The sequence below is a fragment of the Oreochromis niloticus genome, linkage group LG7 (genome assembly GCF_001858045.2).
Source record: "Oreochromis niloticus isolate F11D_XX linkage group LG7, O_niloticus_UMD_NMBU, whole genome shotgun sequence".
NCBI classification, from domain to species: domain Eukaryota; kingdom Metazoa; phylum Chordata; class Actinopteri; order Cichliformes; family Cichlidae; genus Oreochromis; species Oreochromis niloticus.
The window spans coordinates 42,589,998-42,610,348 of NC_031972.2; the positions used below are offsets into that span (position 1 = coordinate 42,589,998).

At 40.0% G+C, this 20,351-nt stretch overlaps 1 protein-coding gene across 7 annotated transcripts in view; it reads left to right on the top strand.

Annotated features, from left to right (window-relative positions):
- Positions 1-20,351, top strand: part of LOC100693195 (alpha-1,3-mannosyl-glycoprotein 4-beta-N-acetylglucosaminyltransferase C) — a 76,307-nt gene extending 55,956 nt beyond the window's left edge. For 4 of the 7 annotated variants that reach the window (XM_005459936.4, XM_025908556.1, XM_025908557.1 and 1 more), the window contains exons 3-5: positions 18,451-18,596; positions 18,708-18,855; positions 18,952-20,351. In XM_005459936.4, coding sequence (XP_005459993.1) covers positions 18,468-18,596; positions 18,708-18,855; positions 18,952-20,114 — 1,440 coding nt within the window. In that variant the 5' untranslated portion in view covers positions 18,451-18,467 and the 3' untranslated portion in view covers positions 20,115-20,351. The remainder of the gene's footprint in view (positions 1-18,450; positions 18,597-18,707; positions 18,856-18,951) is intronic. The other 3 variants (XM_025908560.1, XM_025908558.1, XM_025908559.1) reach the window with 1 other exon arrangement.

Below are 20,351 nucleotides of genomic sequence, written 5' to 3' on the forward strand. Positions count from 1 at the left end.
GATCAGATGGACATGCATCAATCAAGATGAGGTCTGTGTATCCTTGCTTGTATGTAGGGCCATTGACAGAATGGGTTAAAATAAATGACTCCAAAGTTGTAAAAATTCAGCAAACGAAGGTTTGGAGGGATAACACATGTAAATATTGAAGTTACCAAGAATTAGAAGCTTATCATTGGCCGTCTGAAAATTCCTGGATGAAATCTTTGATAAGAACACGTCTATATACTAAAGCACCGAGTACAGGAGAGGAAACATCCATCACGAACAGCTCTAGTTCAGAAGTACCGTAGTCCCTTCTGGGCATCACTCTGCATTTACAGTGATCTCTGAAAGCTGTCGTGGAGGTGGCCTGGCAACATGAGGTTGCCATGAGGTTGCCAGGCCACCTCCACAACCTGTTGTCGTGGAGGTGGTAACCTCGTGTGTTGAGGAAATTACAGTTTTCAGGAGTCAGTTTAACAAAAGGAGCTAAATCACCGGCTGGTAGCCAAATTTCTGTCATAAAAAAAGGCGAAACCATAGGAGACAAAGAGGTCATGGAATATGAAAGTCTTATTCACCACAGAACTTTCACTGATTAACACCATTTTAAGTGGCGGAGAATCAGAAACGGAGAGTACAAATTCGAGATGTGGAAAATTGGTGGCATTTAGACCGTTGGTTCTTCTGTCCAGTCTAGTTGAGAAATGATGAGAGACTGTCCAGATGGATGGGACTTGCAGAAAAAGTCAATTTCCCAAAAAATGAGTAAATACATGCAAATTACAAAGGCAGCTTCAGTGAATGTCGCGTGGGCGGCAAGCGATCCCCAAGGGAGCACAGCACACATAAGTTTGGGTAGGCAGCCGAGTTCTCGTTTTTAGATGTAGAAGTTCAGATTTTGAATAGTGAAGCATTTCGCTATTCGCATAAAGGTCCAAGCTTTTGATATGGCTTTAAAAACACAGCACAGTCCAACAATAAAGCCAAGCAACACTCGGCAAGCATACGATTAAAAAGGGAGTCATAGTTTCTCCATTTGCTCACACAGCCAGGTTAAACCACATTAGCCAACAAGCCACAGGGCTACGATTAACAAGCCGCTGCCAGAAAAGTAGTTGTAATTACCTGCTTGGCACTATGTATACCACCCACAGCTTGTGAAGCCAGATACTTGAGGTGCGTTAACCAACCAAACAGTAATATGTGGAAAAGAGCAGCGAGGGCTTGGTTAGGCTGGTGAGTTAGGTGCTCAGCGGAGTTGATTAACACGATAAACGATAAAGCCCAGGTTTTCCAGAGTCAAATCAAAGATAGTGCTCAAGGGCTAGATGGTATGTTAAATACTTTATAGTGAAAATAAAACAAAACCAAATAAACAAACATACAGAGAGCAGCGGCAGAAAGACACGCCAGCGAACGCTCAGTACTCCACTCACTACGCCTACCTCCAGCTAGTATTTTGGCCTTAACAAGGGCAAGTGGGTTTTTTTTAACAAAGCAAAGGATTTACAGCATAGCATTTCTAAACTAGTTTTCTTTAAGAAGGATAAATTATTTCTACTTGTAACAGAATGATTTTAGAAAGAATTAACAGGGTCAATATAATTAGGCCTGTGAAAAACTGACCTTTTTATTGAGCCATAGCACAAACCAGTGCAGTACAAAGCTTTAACTTTGTAATACTCCAAGTTTATAAAACCAAGTTACAGCTGAGTGTTATCTTCCAATTTGTATACAGTAAGTTTGAGCTGTCACATGAGAAAGCATCAAACTTCAAACAAAAGATATTAATTTAGACTTGATAAGAGAATTGTTGATGTTCACCGAGCAAGAAATGAATATACAAAGTTATCACAGTGTTTCCAAGTGCCAAGACTGGATCATCATCAAGAAATTCATAGAAAGCAACACAGCACAGAACAAGTCTGGCAGAGATAGGAAGTGAGAGAGTTCAAAGACACCGGAAAAGAAAACTAGTGAGAGATGTGTCTGAAGACATCTGCCGAGACACGAGTGAATGACTTTGCCTACAAGACAGTCACTATAACCATACACAGAAATGGGCCGCAAAATTGCAGATCAAGAAAAACTCCACTTCTGCAGAAGAGACACCTTCAAACCAGACTGAAGTATGCTAAGAACAACCTGGAGAAAGATTATGGGTACTGGAAGCGTGTCTGTTGGTCAGATGAGATTAAATTAAAGCTCTTTGGTGGTGGAGATGCTGTTTATATTTGGAGAAAGAAAAAAAAGAATACCATCCCCATAATGAGACATGGTGGTGGGATTATTATGCAGTGGGAATACTTCAGCCCATCTGGAACCGAGAATCTTGTACAGGTGGAGGGAATCATGAAGAAAAAAAGACACGCAAAGATTTGGAAAAAATCCCTCAAGCAGTCAGCAGAGGTCTGGCTCTGGGTCGCCACTTTGTCTTCCAATATGACATAGACCCAAAACCGTCACTTCAAGTAAATAACTACCTCCAGAAGACCAAGGTGAACATTATGAACTGGGCTGCACAAATCCCAATGAAAACCTGTGACTGAAGTCCAAGTTCCATGCTACAAGACCATCAAATCTGGAAGAACTTGAGAGATTTGCCAAAGAAGAATAGGTTGCAGTTTCTCAGGAGACAAATGTGAGACTTGTTGAAAAGTACAACAAATGACTGCCGGCTGTTATCCAGCAAAAAGAATGTCTGTGAAGGTTCTCAGTCATCCAGGTCATCGTAGTCAAAGGAGTTTGCAAAGAAAAGCGTCTGGACTTCTTTGAGTTGCTTGAAGACGTTTCACCTCTCATCCGAGAAGCTTCTTCAGTTCTAAGGTCAAATGGCCGAGAGTCCCAGATTTAAACCCAGTGGGAGTTTCCCCCCAAGGAGGGACAAAGGACCCCCTGGTGATCCTCTAATCACATGCGCCAAGGTGTGAAAGTGGGTGTGGGACCTAATCAGCCAGGGTTTCGGGTGAGCTCATTGTGAAACCTGGCCCCACCCTATCATGTGATTTCCTGAGGTCAGATGGCCCAGGATGTGAGTGGGCGTTAAGGCGTCTGGGGAGGGAACTCAAAACTGGATTATAGATGGCAGACAGTTGGTTTTGAGTTCCCTCCCCAGACGCCTTAACGCCCACTCACATCCTGGGCCATCTGACCTCAGGAAATCACATGATAGGGTGGGGCCAGGTTTCACAATGAGCTCACCCGAAACCCTGGCTGATTAGGTCCCACACCCACTTTCACACCTTGGCGCATGTGATTAGAGGATCACCAGGGGGTCCTTTGTCCCTCCTTGGGGGGATACTCCCACTGGGTTTAAATCTGGGACTCTCGGCCATTTGACCTTAGAACTGAAGAAGCTTCTCGGATGAGAGGTGAAACGTCTTCAAGCAACTCAAAGAAGTCCAGATGCTTTCTTTCCAGCAAAAAGAATATTCCACATACTATTATTATGAAGCAAATAATTACTTTTACCCTCTAGTTTGTATTTTTTGTGAAATAACTTTCTTTCAGTGTGCAAAGTAAGCTTCCAAAATAAAACTTGTTCTGATTAACGACGCTTGGAAAACACTTTTTTTTAAAAATACAAAAACACGGCTCAAAAATAAATCTGCAGAAGATCAAAATTATTGAATAAAAAAAGATTGATGTGTACAGTTTGTATTTTTTCAGCCAGCATGAACGCTTCAGTACCAGCTGATAGCAATTCTTTTTTTGTTAGTGTCCTAAATGGCAATTTAAGAGTAATTTTGTTAAATCACTAACAAAACATACATCCAATTTTTGTGTTTTTTCATTTGGAAAGACAAACACAAAACAATGAGGCCAGGTGTCCCCGTAGTCTGTTTTTCAAAATAATTCCTACCATAAATGAGTCTGTGTAGTTTTAGTATGGTGACCACGGTGTAAACAGACTCCTCTGTAAATAAAAACTCAGTGTTAAAAAAAAATTACTTGCGTAAACATTTATCATGTTAAATATATCATAAAACTTCATTGAAAAAAATCATTGAAAAACATGCGATGCGAAAACACTAAAATGTTCTCTCTTCATCAAAAGCTTTCCTGATGCCTGTTTTCCCGACACACCCACACACTCCAACCCACAAACACACAGCAGCTCAGCAGTGTCCGTGTCAGTTCATGTGCTGCCCTGGTGTCAACAGGCAAATGAACAATGGTGTTTACCAAATGGCTTTGTTGTTCAACACGCAGGCTTATTAAAATGGCATCTCATTACAGGCGCTGAGCAGCAGTTTTAAGAGATTATTTGCATTTTGTGAAACCGCTTTCTCTTCATTATTATTCCGCATTGCATATGGATTTTCCGTGACCATAATAGCTGTTGATATTCATATTACAGGAAGCTTAGGAAATGGATATGAAATGAGCCAAAGGCGGAGCCACGATGGTGTACACACAGATGCTGAATTTTAAATACGAGCTTTTTTGCTTTCAGCATTTTTGCTGCTAAAATAATGAAATGTCTAAGAATTTATCTTCCACTGATCTTCTGTCAAGCCGAGGTTAACAAAAAGCAGCTTTCAGTAAAATCCACTGATCTTCATAATTATCTTCAGTCAGCCAGCTATCCATAAACGCTAGACGTTCAAACTTCAATGCTGATCTCAGAACACAATCACACCGCTACATCCTCTTAGCTGCAATAGAGCATTTGATCATATCTTACAGGCTCAGTCTTTTCTCTCAAGACAAATTACAGCATCAGTCAATTCAGAAAATGCACCCGCACAACATTTTTCTGCATCTAAATGAGGAAGAAAAAAAGTTTTGGAGTTGTAGGAGTAATGTCTGACCGGATTGTTACATAGCAACAAAGTCTGCACGGATAGTTGCTTGTGGTGGATGAATGAGAAGCTAATTATCATTTTACTGATTTTGCTTTAAAGTCAGACACAGTTCTCCGTGTTTTATTTTGTACCAATCGTCAACCTGGTGTTATCACGCTAATGATCATTGTGTAACGCTGAGGGTAGGTCTTGCTGTGTTGTTTTTGTGGCTACATTTACATCTCGTGCCAAACAAAATCTTTGAAACAGTTGACTTGAATGAGATGCTGGCATCTTGACTATAAGACTGTCCAAACATATGTGTGCATCAGTGCCTACAGCCTATTAACTGTTAATTAGCTTGGTGTGTTTATGGAAAACAATCCTAACAAGGAATTTGGAGTGTGTTGACCTGAGCTCACTAATGAGGTAGAAGCCATTGTCTAATTAAATTCAGAAAATAAGACCAAATGAGCTCTGATCTTTGGTGCTTAGCACTAATATGGTAACCTCTAACTTTAAAAAACTAAACAAAACAAAAAACAGCAAAGACAAATATGACATAGCTGAGTTTTCAAAATTGCAATCAGTTAAAAAAAAAAACATGACATCACCGTGGCTACATCTGTCTTTTAAACTCGATGGTTAGTATATTAGTACCCGCTTTGCATGTAGAACAAACTTAATTCTTCATTGCAGAAATTCAACAAGGTGCTAGAAAAATTCCTCGAAGATTTCGGTCAATATTCACATGATAGCATCACACAGTTGCAGATTTATTGGCTGCACATCCATGATGCAAATCTCCTGTTTCACCACATCCCAAATGGTATCTTGGATTGAAATCTAGCAACTGTAGATGCTATTCGAGTGCAGTGAACTCACTGTCACCTTCAAGCAACCAGTTTGAGATGATTTGAGCTTTGTGACGTGGCACATTATTCTGCACTATGTCGCAAACAAGATGGGTACACTGTGCTTATAAAAAAATAACATGGTCCCAAATAAGGGGCCCAAAGTGTGCTAAGAAAATATCTCTCGCACCATTACAACAACACTCCCAAGCTGAACCACTAATAAAAGGATGTATCCGTTCTTTTGTGTTGCTTACACCAAATTCTGGTCATACCACAAAGAAACACTCAGGCGAATCAGTGTTTGTCCGATCTTGTATTGTCCAATTTTGGTGACCCCAAACAAATTGTAGTTTGCTGTGTTGTGTATTCTGTGCATTTGTTGCCTACCCATCAGGTTGAAGCTGTCTCCACTGACCTCATTAGCAAAGCTTTATTGCTCAGAGAACTGCTGCTAATCACTGGATTTTTCTCTGTTTTGGACCATTGTTATAAACCATGAAGATGGTTGTGTGAGAAAATCCCAGCAGATCAACAGTTTTTACCATGTTAAAGTCACTTAAATGACCTTGTTCCACATACTTATCCTCACTTTGAACTTCAGAAGGTCATTTTAACCATCTCCACATACCTAAATGCATTATACCTAACAAACTATCTGGTAAATGTGTAGGCTGTATGATAAAAACTAAAAAAAATGTTGTAAGATACAAACTAATTTCATAACAATATTTTAATAAATATAATTATTAACAAGTGGTTTATGGTAATGCCCAGCTTTGCCTGTTTGTCTATTTTAACTGGATTATTTCTTCTTCAGTTTTCTGACTGGCGATGATCATCTGTACATCGCGTTTATCTGCTTACTGTCAGTTCATCTCAGCTTCACAGCACCAAAGAAAATAACAGCATTATCATTATTTCAGTTTTTGCATTTTGGTTTTAGTCAGTGGCCGTACATTTAAAATAAATTTTGACTAATTTCAAAAAAGAGTGAAAGCTGGTTGAAGATGTCATTCTTAAAAAGCCACAAACCATTGATGCTGCAAGGACGTTATCCTTTCAGTGAGTGTGTTTAAGACTTCTCTTTGATTGTTAAGTTTTTTAGTAGTTTTAAATCTAGGAAATCAAGTGTAAATAGTCTTTATAGTAGCACAATACCCCAAACACAGAAGAAAGAAAAAGAAAGAAGAGCAATCAAAAATAGAATATACTCTCAGTATGTTCATCAGGTACACCTGCTCAGCTTTTAATGTCCAAAAAATTTACTCTAATACACACTTGTTACAACCAACGTGTAGCAAACACCATTTTTAAATAAAGACAACATCCAGACTTGAAGTGTTGGGCTACAGCAGCAGCAGATCATACTGGGTGCCACTCCTGTCAGCTAAGAACAGGAAACATTTTGCACGAACTCGCCAAAATCGGTCAGTAGAGGATTGGAAAACATCGCCTGTTCTGAGTCTCAGCTCTGCATCAACATTCAGATAGAGTCAGAACATGCGGTAAACATCAAGTACCATTCAGGCTGGTGGTGATGATGTAATGGTGTGGGGGATATTTTTCTTGGCACACTTTGAACCCTTTAGTACCAACTACGCACCGTTTAAATGCAACAGCCTACATGAGTATTTTTGCTGACCACGTCCATCCCTTTATGGACACAGTGTACCCATGCTCTGATGGCTGCTTTGAGGAGGACAAGGCGCCATGTTACAAAGCTCTACTCATTCCAAACTGGGTTCTTAAACATGACAGCGTTCACCGTACTCAGTCACCAGATCTCAGACCAATATTACACCTTTGTGATGTGGAGGAAAAGGAGGTTTCCATCATGGATGTGCATCTGATAAATCTACAAGTGGGATTTCATGTGAATATGGACCAAAATCTCTCACTTTGATGACCCTGTCATGAAGAACTTGTGCAGTTTTAAAGGCAAAAGGGGGACAAACCCAATACTAGCAAGATGTGTGACCAGTGAGTCAGTGAGTATATATTGGTAAAAAGTCTAAATGGACTACAAACAAAAGATTAGAAAAGATTCAGCTTTTTACACCAAATTGTGCCTAATTATTTGCTTATACTATCATGAGACTGTGACTGAATTGCATATCAGCATCACACAGAGACAACAAACAGTCCACAACAGAAATCAGCAGTCAAAACAAAACCAAAAAAGCCTCCAGTATGTACTGATGGAAAACATTTAAACTGCAGCTTTTGGGCTGTTGTTCTGTGAACGGGTCTGTTGAGGTGTTTTTCCCCATAGTTCTCTCCAGGTTCCCCTCAAAAAACAAAACATTTTTGATAATGATTCGTGTAATTGGGATATTAAAAAGCTGTAGCATGTAGCATTTGTGCTGAGCAGCAGATCTTAGTTGTTCACTGCGGGGACTGAATTTACCTTAAAGGGTAACTGCACCGATTTTACACATCAAAGTCTGTTTGCAGTTCTCGCACAGGGGGGTGAAGAGCACACGTTTGAAAAATGAAAAAAACAAAACAAAAGATGTGTGGATGGGGAGCTGCGTAGTTAGAAAGACGTGAGCTTATCAGACCTCTGTAGACTGGACCTAATCTGCGCTTCAGGGTAGCAGGAAGTAGAATGCATGGAATAGAAAAGATGATATCTCTGCTCCTGCTTCTGCAGATTTTTTTTTCTTCGTTTTAAACTGTTGTGAGTTTAACTGGAGTGCTGTGCGTAATCAAAGGGCAAAATTTTCCACAGCTCCAAAATATGTATACCTACTTAAAACTGTCTGAGTAAAATCAAGCAAGTATAGGATACTCGAGCTGTAGTAGTCCCAGTAACGTTCTCAGATTATTGCCTAAAATAATCAGATCTCTGTGAGTTACTGCAAAGTGCAGATGCTCTGTATTAGTGATTAAAGTAGGCTTTCGCCCTAAGCACACATAATTCTCTACTTCTAAAGCATGATATGTGCTGCAGGCCTGCAGTACATGTAAATTGCAGCTGGAGTGTATTTACCTTTCAGGTCATAGACGAACATAAAAGGCTTTTGCGGTCCCAGTGGTGGCGACTGTAATGAGGATGGGCTCTCCACAGCAGTCAGTGCTTTGACCCACATTAGCTCTCTGCCCAGGGCCCGCCGAGGCAGGATGGAGATGGAGAATAATAGCAGGATAGAGTGTGAGACGCACAATGTGTGTTAAATTATATTCACAAGAGTTCCACAAGACGGCAGGAAGTTCATAAACTGGAGGGGATTTTAAAAAAGCCATAAAGAGCCCTTGGCACAGATTCCCAAGCACGTCTCAGCGCTATGATGATCTATTCTAAATCACAAGTGAAACAACCTTACTGCAAAAGCATTGTCATTACTATTGTTCAGACTGCAGTGACTTTGAATGCAATAAATTTGATGTAACATCACTCAGGGCGCTTTTATTTTGTTCAAGGTGACACACAAGGAACTCCTTTCATTTTAGGCTTTTTAGTGGGATAAAAGCCTGAAATGGAAAAATCTGAGACATGTGACTGGAGTGCTAGCATTTTGCATGCTGGAAGTCACAAAAGCAGCAAATTGAAGCTATATATACTGTATCTAATCAGATTTGTAATCTATAATTATCAAACTAACTTAACAAGAAATCAGTGGGCACCGCTGTTAATGCGTATGCTAATGTGAAGCCAAAAACAGTCAGCAGCAAATCCACTATTTCCACATATTTGAACAAGTGTGAGGAAAATAAATGAACTACACATTTATGAGATTTCATATTTTTTGTATCTTCAGCGGAAACAAATGGGCTGACTCCTTTATGCAGCAATGTCACACTGATCGTTTAAAAGATAAATGCTGGGGGTGATCATGAGCAAAAGGTTGTTCTTATATTTGTTTTTGAAAATAAAATTCTAGCGATAAGGAGCATGGGAATATACTTTATATCTAGTTAAATGCACCTAACATCAACATTTTCTGAATTTCAAAAACAGTTTTAAATGTATCATCCACAGTCTAGCATATCAGCGGATGCAGAGTTATTTCTTTCTCTGCAAAATTTGAGAGATTTCTTGAAGTTATGCTGTCCGTAACAAACAAACAAAAAAATTAATAAAAATGCAAATCACACAATAGAAAATCAGTTCATATACACATATCTATATATATCTATATATAGATATATATGCATATATATGTATATATATGTATATATATATATATATATACATATATATATGTATATATATATATGTATATATTGTGTGTATATATATGAGCTAATTTAAGCTGCAGATGACGATGGATGTGGTTTGGCATTGTCTTGCTGAAATATCCAATGCATTCCCTGAAAGCCTTCATCAGACTGGAAGCATATGTTGCTCCTGTATACTATAAACGTCTATATATAGTTTTCATATCATATGAAAGCTGCTCGAGTGCGTTCAGAGGCAGTAATGCAGCCCTATACAGCAGGAGATGCAGAGACCGCAACAGAGTTTTCTACTTTGCCTCAATCTATTTTAAATGAGTTTTGGCCCAGAGAAGACAGAAGTGTTTCTGGATCATGCTCACACACGACTTCTTTACATGACAGAGCTTTAAACTGCATCCGTAGACGCCACAGTGAACCGTGTTCATGGACAATAATTTCTGGAAGCGTGGAAGAGTCCACACAGTGATTTCCACGACAGAATCAATATTGGTTTTCAGCCTCGTCCTTTGCACACAGACATTTTTCCAGATGTTATGTACTGTAGACTGTAACAGCCACTGAATTTGATAATCGGAAGAAGAAAGATGATGAAACAATTAAAATGCTCCACAGTTTGTAAATGCAGTTTTTTGCAAATTGGTGAATCTCTGCCCATCTTTAACTCTGGGAAACTCTCCCCCTCTAGGAACATCTTTTTACACCCAATTTTGTCACTGACCTAATCTAAAATTGTCTGGTTTTTTTTTTTGTCTGAAAGTAAAATATGTGAGATTTGCAAAATCACTGCATTCTGTTCAACTTTATTAGTAGTAAGGTACCATAAAGCCATTTTGTCATGTGTTTTGCTGTTACACACAAGATATCCTCTGGAGGGTGGTGTCTGGACATACCAAGTTAACGCTCCCATTCCCAGAATGTTGGAGTGATGGTGGTGGAGGTGGGATGAGTTGGTTATTCAACCAGCAGACTGTGGTTTGCATTCGTTTGAGGACCTTTGTTTGGTTTAGGCACTAAAACTGACTTGTTGTGTTTAGAAAAAGGTTGTTATGTGAGGGAAAATACACTGGGCTTGAAAAATGACATCATTACCCAGTCGGGGGCTGTGACAAAACTAATTGATGTTCCAGGAATGAACAAGCTTGAATACAAGTATCGGGCAATATTTGCCTTGTTGACTGATATCCGCCTGCGGCAAATGGCTTTTATCGGAGTCACATGCTCACATTCATCTCTCGTGTCACATGAGTTTTGCACTGACTAAATGTTCGAATATAATGAAGACAGCGTGAAGAAAACAGACTTAAAACAGTTATTAAAGACATTTTTAAATGACAACACTTTGATTGTTTCACTGGAAATTAAATAACAGGGGGAGAAAAACAAAATCCGAAAATAAATCCTATCAGTTGCAGCCATCATCCAAATTGATATAAACAATATGAACAATCGGTTTTGGAGTTTCACATCTAGGGAATCTGCAACGACTGAATCAGGAGGAAAAACAAGTATGACTCAAGTCTGCCGACAGTAGCATGTTGCCGTTATCGTTTCCCTGAGAGGGCGTTTATTGCATTTACCTCTATTCACAAAGAGAGCAAAGAATGAAAGAAGATTCCAGTTTTTCTTTTTTGCTGAAATGCATACTTACCCATGAGACACTTATCTAAGTAGGATCTCAGACATGTACCTTGAGTGAAGCTCCTACCTTAAAACACACAATGATAATAGAGAGCAGGAAAGAAAAAAAAAAAAGCTTGGCAATAAAACAGAGGAGATGTGTTTTGACTTTAACTTTTGTTCTGAAACCTGTTAAAGATAAAATGGTGCACCTTCACTGGGTTATACGGTACTTTTCTTTCATTACTGCTTTTTAAAGCTGAAGTGTGACGATCATCCAGGCGCTAGCTGTCTCTGCTCTGTTTTAGTTGTGCCTTGCTTTGTGTGGCAGGAGCTAATTGATGGGTAATTAGCTTCATGAGCTACACCTGGGCACAGTTAGCTGTAAAAGCCACTTTCTTCCTCCAAACCCTCCCTCAGGGTCTTTCTGGCTTCCTGACTTTGCCCAGTGTAGTTCTTTTTCTTCCCGTGATTGTTTGTGCATGTAGTTCACTACTGACCTGTGGAAAAACACCCACTCTTAATTGAGTCATGTTTTAGTACATACATTTTAATTTTCTAACTTACCACCGTGTCTTGTACCCCGCTCCTTGTCGTCGTCCAAAAGCCCAGTTTGCACGGAGCTGAAAGGAGGGGTAAATGTGGCTGAGAGCTATCTGTGATGGATGTCTTTACACAGCAGATGTGGTACAGTCTCTGCTAGTGTCATTAATTATTTTAAATCATCCGTGTTCATCGAGTCAATAATGAGCCAGCTGTCATGTATAAGAATGCATCCCTGTGGAGTCTCTCAGCACTTTCTCTGCTGCAACAAGTATCTCATCCATCTTTTCCTGTCTAAATGTATACAGGCGAGAGTTTTGCTGAGCAAGCGGTTTCTGTTTCAGCATTTCACACAGTTACACGCGTTCCCACTTGGGAGCCTCCCAGTACAATCACAGTCTCCTAGTGCTGCTACTGACACTAATGGGGATTAAGTGCCTTGCTGAAGGGTACCTAGATGGGAGTCGTTGAATTCAAAGCATTTCTCATTTATTTTCTCTGATCACACTTTCACAGCACTTTTCACAACACACTCACTTATTAAAGCTTCACAAGCTCTGCTCCTATAACTTTCATACAGGCTTCAGGCCTTCAATTTTCCAAATTATTCCCCAAATCAGACTCTTTTTTTTTTTTTTTTTTTTCAAGAAGCTCTAAATCTTCATTTTAGCCAGAGTTGGAATGAAGAACTAGGCACATTGGAGTTTGAAACAGAGAATATATTGAATAAAAAAGCTCTAATATTTATGTCAGATTCATATTTGCTCCATATTTTGGTCTGAAGCTAAAATACTGCCAAAAGGTTTCATATCTTTGAAAACTACAGAGCTGTTGTTGCAGAAGCTCAAAGAGGGCCCATCAACTGTACATACTTTCCATATTTAAACAATGTGTTGTGATAACCTGTGCATCTGCCAAGAGGATCAATATGGAAAAGAAATAGAAAAGCTTAACATTATAATTTATGAAAAAAATGCAAACGGGCGTCTTTCACAAGCAGATACAAAACAAAAAAGTTGTAAATCGAGGTATAAAATACCCACCAGCCTAATATCATGGTTCTTGGTACTGTAATAGGATGCCGCCGCTGGAACAAGACAGTTTGTGAAATTCCTTCTCTTCTAAATATTCCACGATCGACTGTAAGTGATATTATGAGGTGGAAGCACTGAGGAACCACAGCCACTTCAGCTATAAAGTGGAAGACCATATAAAGTTACAGAGGTGCATAGTGTGTAAAGTCACCAACGATCTGCTGGCTCAAAAACTCTCCACCAGAGCTCTGTGGCATGAGTTTATAGGGCTGAGCAACTCCTGTAGATAGCCCAGTACTCTTGTCCATATAGTGTAGCTCATTAACAGTGTCTCACAGAACCCTCACTCTCAGAGGAACCTACCTAATCAAACTAGTGTATCCTGCGTCTTGACATAGTATCCATTATGGGGTGTAAAAGGTGGCATATGCTGACCTAAACTGCCTCAGTTTTTGACCTTGTTTTCCTGAAACTCTATCCCTTTAAATATTAATGGAAACTGAGATATCAGTAGTGTAAAGAAACTACTTCTTGATGCTCCCTGAAGAAGATCAAGCAAGCTTGAAATTGCAAAACTTAGGAGCTGCAAAGGCAAGCTGTGGTCTTTTTCACTTTTCCATATCAATTTACCTGTTTGGTAAATCTTTCCCTGCTTTTTCTAATGACTGGGGTTAAAAAGAAAGCGATCGCAGTATAGACAATATATGCATAGACAGATACATATATCCCATTTGGAAAGGAGACACATAAGGAGGAAAAACTGAAACCCTGTCAGCTGGGCTATAAAAAATGGCTTTGATTTCTGGCAGCTTGAATATGCAGTTCAATAGCAGTCACTCTAATTTAATAAAGTTTGCTGCAATTCTCCGACTTCTCAGAACAATTCGGGACTATGTAAAATGTCTCCACACTGTATTTAGTTTCTTGAAAAATGTACTTTTCCTCCAAAAACCTATACTTCTTAGCCAGGACTACCTGGCTTCTAATACCTTTACGCATTGCAGCAATTTCCCTTTCTTTCCGTCGGTTTAAGAAAACACGTCAGGAAAAAAGGAAATTACCGCCGTTCTTGCTCTTTTCCTGTTGTGTTTGTAAAACAAAAATATTACTGAGCAGGACAAATCTCCCCCTCATTTCTGTTTTTGGAGAGACCGTCGTTAATGCGCAGCACTTAAGATAAGCCCTCCTAGGACGCATAACAATTTTTAACGTTGGGACTCATTGGTATTCCCCTCTACCTGTTATTATTTCTCCGGCTCTAATCTAAAATGACTTCAGTCCTAGAAATGAGCTCACAGGGCAGACGCACTGATAATTTGCTGAGGGGGAGAAAAAAAATAACAACTTGGCAGAGAAACATTTTAAACTAAAGCAAACAGACTAACAAATGGCGCTTATTTATTCACAGACGCACCTTCATTTCCATATAAATGTACGTGACCTATAAGGGGCCTGTTTGTTGTTTAGACTCACTGAGAGAAAGCAAACAAAAATCTAATTTCTTAGTATTTTCTCTTGCAGCGCAGGCATGTGGCCCTTATTTGGCCTTGTTAGATATTCTTTCATTGTCTCAATATCTGATGTTCACAGGCTTCTATCTAAAACGACGGTTCCTGTGCGAGTTGGTGTGTAGGTGGAGGTGGTTTAGGGAAGACGCTCATAATATTGACTTACAGCCGTCGTTGTCTTTCCACTTATTTTCACCGCTGCATCTCTCAGGTGCCGCCGTGGAGCTTTTTCATGACAGAAACATAAAATGGCTTATTTCTCTGGCAGATGGCAGATGTTTTGTTTTTTTTCTCCCCCACCTCTAAAATGGAACTCAAGCAATGAATAACACAATGAATAATAAGTTGTTTATTCAGTTATTGGGCCCAGCAGCAGGCCTTTGCCAAAATTGTCCCTGTCGCCGGGGAGCTTGTGGTTTCTCACACTGAATGCTGCGTTTTCGTGTTACGAAACATCAAAATTAGAGAGCGTGTCCTGGGATGCTTAGGTTTTGTTTTTTAGATGAGGTTCCAAATAGGACATACTGTATAGCCGGGGTGATTCTTTTTCGTTAGAAGACACTGAGCACATATCACCCCAAACAGGGCTGGGAGCGTTTGTTTTCTTTCAAGAGATGTCACTGATGTTTAATGACTTCTGAAACATCACCGGGCGTGTGTTCCCTCTGCACGCAAGCTAAACAGATGACCGACAGACCCCCGCACAAGCAGGTAGATTAATGACAGAAATTATCCATTAATAGCAGCCATTTTGCATAATCCAATGATAAACCTTCAAAATCAGCCTTCTATAGCCTATTTGTGCCGTTGCCATTGGCCACATCTGTCATGTTGAGCAGCTCATCAGAATCTAATTAAAGATGGATATCCTTCCAGCTTTGTGATTGATACTCCAGGGCTGCAAAAACCAGCAATTATTATTTTTTGATTAAGCCCTTAAGGCCTAGTTTGATGTAAAAATGGCTCAAAAACTGTGTGGCCAAAATGAACATTGAGCCCTTTTTGCTGGAGAAACTATTGGAACACAAAAAGTCTCTGAGCTAGCCTGCACCATGAGGTCAGCTGATCATGAATCTAAACCAGAGCGCGCAGCAGCCTTGTAACAAGGAATCAGTGTAATACTGATGCTACTCAGCCAGCTTTAAAAATTCTCAGTTCCAGCTGTCATGAAGTCATAGTGGTAGTGTTTTTATTAAATAACCTCGTCCTGATACAGGGACCACTTTCAAACAATTGGAAATAAATGTTTTTGGTTTGGCCTTTAGTGCTATTTATGCATCTATATTGTTTCGTGGAAGTTACCCAGTTGTGGTGATGTTGGCTGTAGAGATGTCTCCTTTTTCTGTGGAACAATGGAAGCAGCTGGCACTCTGTGTGGGTGAAAGTGTCATGGGATGGTAGCAGTGAACTGGTTCTAGTTAGAAATGGCTCCTGTGTACTCAGTTGCAGACATGCACATAGACACTGTCATTCCTATTAGATTTTTTTCCTACACAGAGCCTTGCATTCCAGTCTGTGGGGGTTAAAGGACAGCCCAGGTCACAGACAATAACATAGGGTCAAATGCTGCTAGAGCCTCGCATTCCAATCCGGTAATGCCATTTACATCACTCTGACCCAAGTCGACCCTTAACACTGGTTTAAAACTGTTCACTGAGTTTCTGGATTTTTCCTGGGTCAGGATTTCTGAGAGTGATACATGGCTGTAGAGTTTTTCAATGAAACAATGAAGCTGGATCAATAGTAACACGGGCCACAGGAAAAACATGTATTTTTGATTTCTCAGTGAAATGCCCCTTTAAAGCTGCACTAATTGGATTTTTTAAACGTCAATTTCATGTATAGCGACTGTGAACAGGCGCTTCATATTATAAAGTAAAGATCCCACAATATTACAGAAAGGACCGCAGTGATCAGCTTTCCTATGAGCAAACTCTCTGTGACAGTGCAAAGAAAAAAAACAAACTCCCTTTTAACAGGAAGAAACCGACGGCTGAACCCGGCTCGAGGACGGGCATCCTTCTGCCATGACAGTTTGGGTGTGATGGGAATGAGAACAGAAGGGAGAGCATAGAGAAACCACAAATGAGAAAAAGGACAAAACGCAGGCTACAGGAGACTAGACAGAACTTAGGATGAGTCCACAGTGTATCATAGCGTGGTGGCTCAAACATCAAACATCCTAAGGACATACACAGGACAGCTTTGAGGATCACTACTGTTGTAGATGTTAATGATAGTGTCACTATCCGGCTCTGGGATACTGTACTTGTGGTGTTGATGGTCCTACAGATGATGTTTGATGCTTTGTGTCTTTGTGATTTGTAGTAACAAAGTTTTAAAGACACGATCTAAAAATTGGTCCTTTGCTGAGCTGTCTTTCACGTGTAGACACAACATTAGTTCGTCCCTTCATTTGGTTTATTTTTTTATGACTGAATAATTCATAGGTCAGTGTTAAATGGCTTAACAAACAAAAAACAGTCCTCTGAAAATGAAAAAGCAGTCAATGTCCAAAGAAAAAAGTCTGGAAAGCTATTGCTCAAGCCCACCTACCACAAGACCACAAATAACAAGCCTGTGTGGAGGCACAATATGAAGAAATCTGGGGCGGGTCAAGAAATTGCACAGTACTGTATGGAATCACTGCAGTCCAGTCTAATAGAAAAGAAGGCATTTACTGTTCAGTGTCACTCTGACACAGACTGTCTGCAGAGTTGACAATGTGACGCGGATAAAAATAGGCAGAGATTTGCTTAATGTGGGAGTTAAAGGACATCCCCAGGTCACAGACAGTACGAATGGATCAAATGCTACTAGCTTGACAACAGAGAGGGTTACCATCTGACTTTACAGTTCCCTCTGCTTCACAAAGCTTTTTAGTGTCTGTATTTCTATGGCTCACACCTTTTAATGCAAAAAAGAAGCAAAAGCCAAAGCACACAAAGACTTACCTTGGTTAGGTTTTTCTCTGGAATTAGTGGCGTTGGCAACAAGAGTGTAAATATTGGCCATAAACATGTCAAGTGCCAGGCAACAACATCTCAAATGAATACTAATGTTACTGGTAGATGCATAAAAAGGTGATAACACATCAGCCATAACAGCCAGAGAAGGTGATAACATCTTACTGTTATATTTATAGTTTGCTCGTCTACCACTAGAAGCAATAAAGATTTTTCCTTATTTAATACAACATATGTCATTTTTAAATGATTTAATCAATTGTAAATCCTTTAAAATGTTACAAGTTTCTGAAAAGCTCTTTGAAGTTTATTCAGTGCAAACACAGAGTTTAGTTTGAACTGAGAAATCTTCCTATTATTTTTTTATTTCCGCTTGTCTTAAAAGAAAGAAAATTGAGCAACCTCACTCACTACGAGCAGTCACGATTACCCCTCTTTTGTTTTCTTTACCAACTCTGCCCTGCCTGTGATTTTCTTCCTTTATGTGTTTTCCTTCTTTATATTTCATGTTGTATTGTTCTTAATTAAAGAATTTAAAAAAAGAGAATCTCTGAGGTGGAAACATTGTCACATAAGAATCTGAAAGATGTGAGTATTGGGCTTTTTTGGAAAGATAAATTACATAAAGCAGCTCTATTAACAAAAATAAATAAAAATGTTGTAAATTTACAAAATGGTTTACTGGCAACTCCTATCAGCACTTTCAGGACTTCTTTTCCAGTTAAACATGAGGTCAGCATACCTTGCTCTGTAGTCTTCACAATGCACAAATTAAATTACAGCTCCTGATTAAAACAGATTACGAGTCCTTGTTATTCTATTACCGTAAGTCTTCCACTAATCCTTCATAACGATGTCGTAATCCCAGTGTTCAGAAGGATTGAAATAAAACCGAAATTACTTTGCCAAGCTCTCATAAAGTTTTATTTGCTTTTTGATGTCTAAATTTCTGTTTTATCTGTCATGTTCAGCAGTGAGAGACGTGATCATGAGGGTAATGTGGAAGTCCATGGACAAGATGAGGTGCTTCAGGAAACGATCCATCTTCCCTTTCCTCGGCTTTCTCATCGCCTTTCTGCTCTTTTTCAACCTTTATATGGATGATGGATATGTGCTGGTAACTTTAATCATGTTGTTGTTTGTTTTGTTTTTTGAAATTTTCACTCTTCTGCCTAAAGTGTTCCTACAGGTGTTACTCTTTGTGTTTGCATGTTTGTGTGTGATTTAGGAGGCTGAAAAAAGACAACTAGGAGAGACGCTGATCCATCCTCCGAACTCTGAAAGATACGTGCACACGTTCAGAGACTTGTCCAATTTCTCTGGGACCATTAACGTGACGTACCGCTACCTTGCGGGGCTTCCTTTACCACGTAAAAGTAGGCATTTCTACCAGACACCAGTTTGAATTCATTTTTACTTCGAACAGCAAAACATTTACTGACTGAACTACCTTTTTTTCACTGTTGGCACAGAGTATCTCACCATTGGCTTGTCGTCGGTCAAGAGGAAAAAGGGAAACTACCTCCTGGAAACGATCAAATCCATATTTGATCAGTCCAGTTACGAGGAACTGAAAGAGATTGTGGTTGTCGTCCATCTGGCGGACTTCGACCTGGTCTGGTGTGAGAACCTGGTGCAGGAAATCACCAGGAAGTTTGCACACCACATCATAGCTGGACGTCTCTTAGTAATCCAAGCTCCAGAGGAGTACTATCCGTCTCTGGACGGATTGAAAAGGAACTACAACGACCCAGAGGACAGGGTCCGTTTCCGCTCCAAGCAGAACGTGGACTACGCTTTCCTGCTCAACTTCTGCACAAACCTCTCCGACTTCTACATGATGCTAGAGGACGATGTGCGCTGCTCCAGGAACTTCCTGACGGCGCTGAAGAAGGTGATCACCTCCAGAGAAGGTTCCTACTGGGTGATGTTGGAATTCTCCAAGCTGGGCTACATCGGGAAGCTGTATCACTCCAGAGACCTGCCACGCTTGGCTCATTTCCTGCTCATGTTCTACCAGGAAATGCCCTGCGACTGGCTCCTCATCCACTTCAGAGGCCTGCTGGCACAGAAGGACGTGATCCGCTTCAAGCCTTCACTGTTCCAGCACATGGGCTACTACTCCTCTTATAAAGGTGCCGAGAACAAGCTGAAGGACGATGACTTTGAGGAAGACTCCATAGACATTCCCGACAACCCCCCTGCCAGCCTTTACACAAACATCAATGTCTTTGAAAACTATGACGCCACCAAGGCTTACAGCAGTATTGTTGATGAGTATTTTTGGGGGAAGCCTCCGTGCACTGGAGATTTCTTTATCATAATCTTTAACAAACCAACAAAAATCACCAGAATTAAAATCCTGACAGGCACGGAAGACAGACAAAATGACATTCTTCACCACGGAGCTCTGGAAGTGGGCCAGAAGTCTGTGGACACCAAACAGGGCAGGCAGTGCACATCCTACATCACACTGGGGGAGTTTAAAGTTGGAAACATTGAGGTTAACAGTGTGGACCACAAGATAGGCTTTGATATTGAGTGCGTACGAATTGTCATCACTGCCAGCCAGAAAGAATGGCTCATCATAAGAAGTGTCAGTTTATGGACCGCACAGCCTGCCGCTCAATTATAGAAATAAAGCTTTTTAAATGATTCTCTGCTCGTGGTGATTTTGGATGCAGATGCTGTGAGTTCATTCGGGACTTCTGCTGTTTGCTGAATTCAAATCAATCCACATTTTTCTTGGGTTGGCCAGAGATCTGCTGTATGTTTTCTTTGTGATGTATCAAACTGACTGATGTGTACAGTATGGAGCTTTTATACTTCTGTTCATTTTCAGAAAATCTGTATATAAAAATATTCAAACTTG